Source organism: Bison bison, unplaced genomic scaffold (assembly GCF_000754665.1).
Source record: "Bison bison bison isolate TAMUID 2011002044 unplaced genomic scaffold, Bison_UMD1.0 scf7180017864492, whole genome shotgun sequence".
NCBI lineage: Eukaryota > Metazoa > Chordata > Mammalia > Artiodactyla > Bovidae > Bison > Bison bison.
Genome location: NW_011495051.1, coordinates 2135593 through 2136845, shown reverse-complemented (window position 1 = coordinate 2136845; position 1253 = coordinate 2135593). Strand labels below are relative to the sequence as shown.

The following is a 1253-nucleotide window of genomic DNA, read 5'->3' as shown; positions in this document are numbered from 1 at the left end:
GCGCCTGCGGCCTATGTAAGTGGTGCAAACTTCTTGTCTTGAAGTTTTATTGGTCTCCCGCGTAAACCAAGCTACTCAGCTTCTTTTCTCCACTGAATTTTCCTACTGAGCTATCCTCATTCTATTGTTCTCTATATCTCTAATTAGCATATAAATAGTCGCCTAGGCTGTCTCTCCTTCGAATACCCTGGATCAGCTGGGGCTGGTCCCCAGCACCACATGACCTGCTTTAACCTGGGGCCCCCAACTCCCTCTGGCATGGAGAGGTCCCCAAGGGTGGGGACAGCCACGGGCAGTTCAGGATGTGCAGATGAGAGCGGTGCACTGGCCAGTGGCCACTTCTGTTCAACCCAGCTGAGGTGGGTCTCCCAGGAGGCCCCACTCACCCGACAGCCTAACCCTGAGGCTTGAACCCAGAGCTCCACTACCCAGCCCAGGCTGGACCCACTCCCTGTGTTGCCCGTCTATACTGGATCGGGGCCTTCCCTGGCAGTCCAGAGGTTAATACTCTGTGCTTCAAACGTAGGGGGTATGTGTTCGATCCCTGGTTGGGGAACTAGGATCCCGCATGCCATAAGGTGAGGCCAAAAAACTCCAAACAAAAAACAACAAATCGGCCACAGCACTGCTCCTGCGGTGGGAGGGAGGCAGGCAGAGATCAGGACTGAGTCTTTTTTTTTTTAATGGCTGCATTTCAAAGAACTGTTTTTTAACTAGGGAAACTCCCAGGAAAGGGCTGCATTAGTGCAACAAAGAGGAGTCTTGACCAGACAGGAGACTTTCCAAACACCTCCAGATGGAGACCTTTCAGCCCACGTAGGCCGATGGGGACACAGGGACTGGGCGACGGGGAGAGGGGGAGGGACACGCAGCCCCTCCCCTGCCCTGTCCCTGGGCTGGAGTCCCCCACCTGCCCCGACTGGGCACTAAGGCACCTGGGCAGGTAGTGCACGGCCAGGCCCACCAGGGTTGGGGCCAGAGCCCCGTGCCATCAGCAGGCTGGCGGCTCACAGCCCTCCACCTGCAGCCCTTTGCTCAGGAGGAAGGCGTCCTGCTTGGGGTCACGACCCAGGAAGAGCTTCAACATGACACTGGCATCCTCGGAGCCGCCCGGCCTCAGGATGCAGCTTCTGTAGTCCATGCCGACCTGCCAAGAGGGCAAGGGGCTTGAGGAGGGTCGCGCACCCCTCCCTGGCTCCGAGGGGCCCTCGGCATCACCAGGGAGGAAGGACACCCAGCGTCTGGGGGCGTGG

The 1253-nt window shown here is 58.4% G+C and overlaps 1 protein-coding gene across 1 annotated transcript in view; it reads right to left on the bottom strand.

Moving 5' to 3' along the window:
* Positions 1-658: 658 nt before the first annotated feature.
* Positions 659-1253, bottom strand: part of THOP1 (thimet oligopeptidase 1) — a 14134-nt gene continuing 13539 nt past the window's right edge. The window contains exon 13 of the mRNA XM_010863630.1: positions 659-1147. Coding sequence (XP_010861932.1) covers positions 992-1147 — 156 coding nt within the window. The 3' untranslated portion in view covers positions 659-991. The remainder of the gene's footprint in view (positions 1148-1253) is intronic.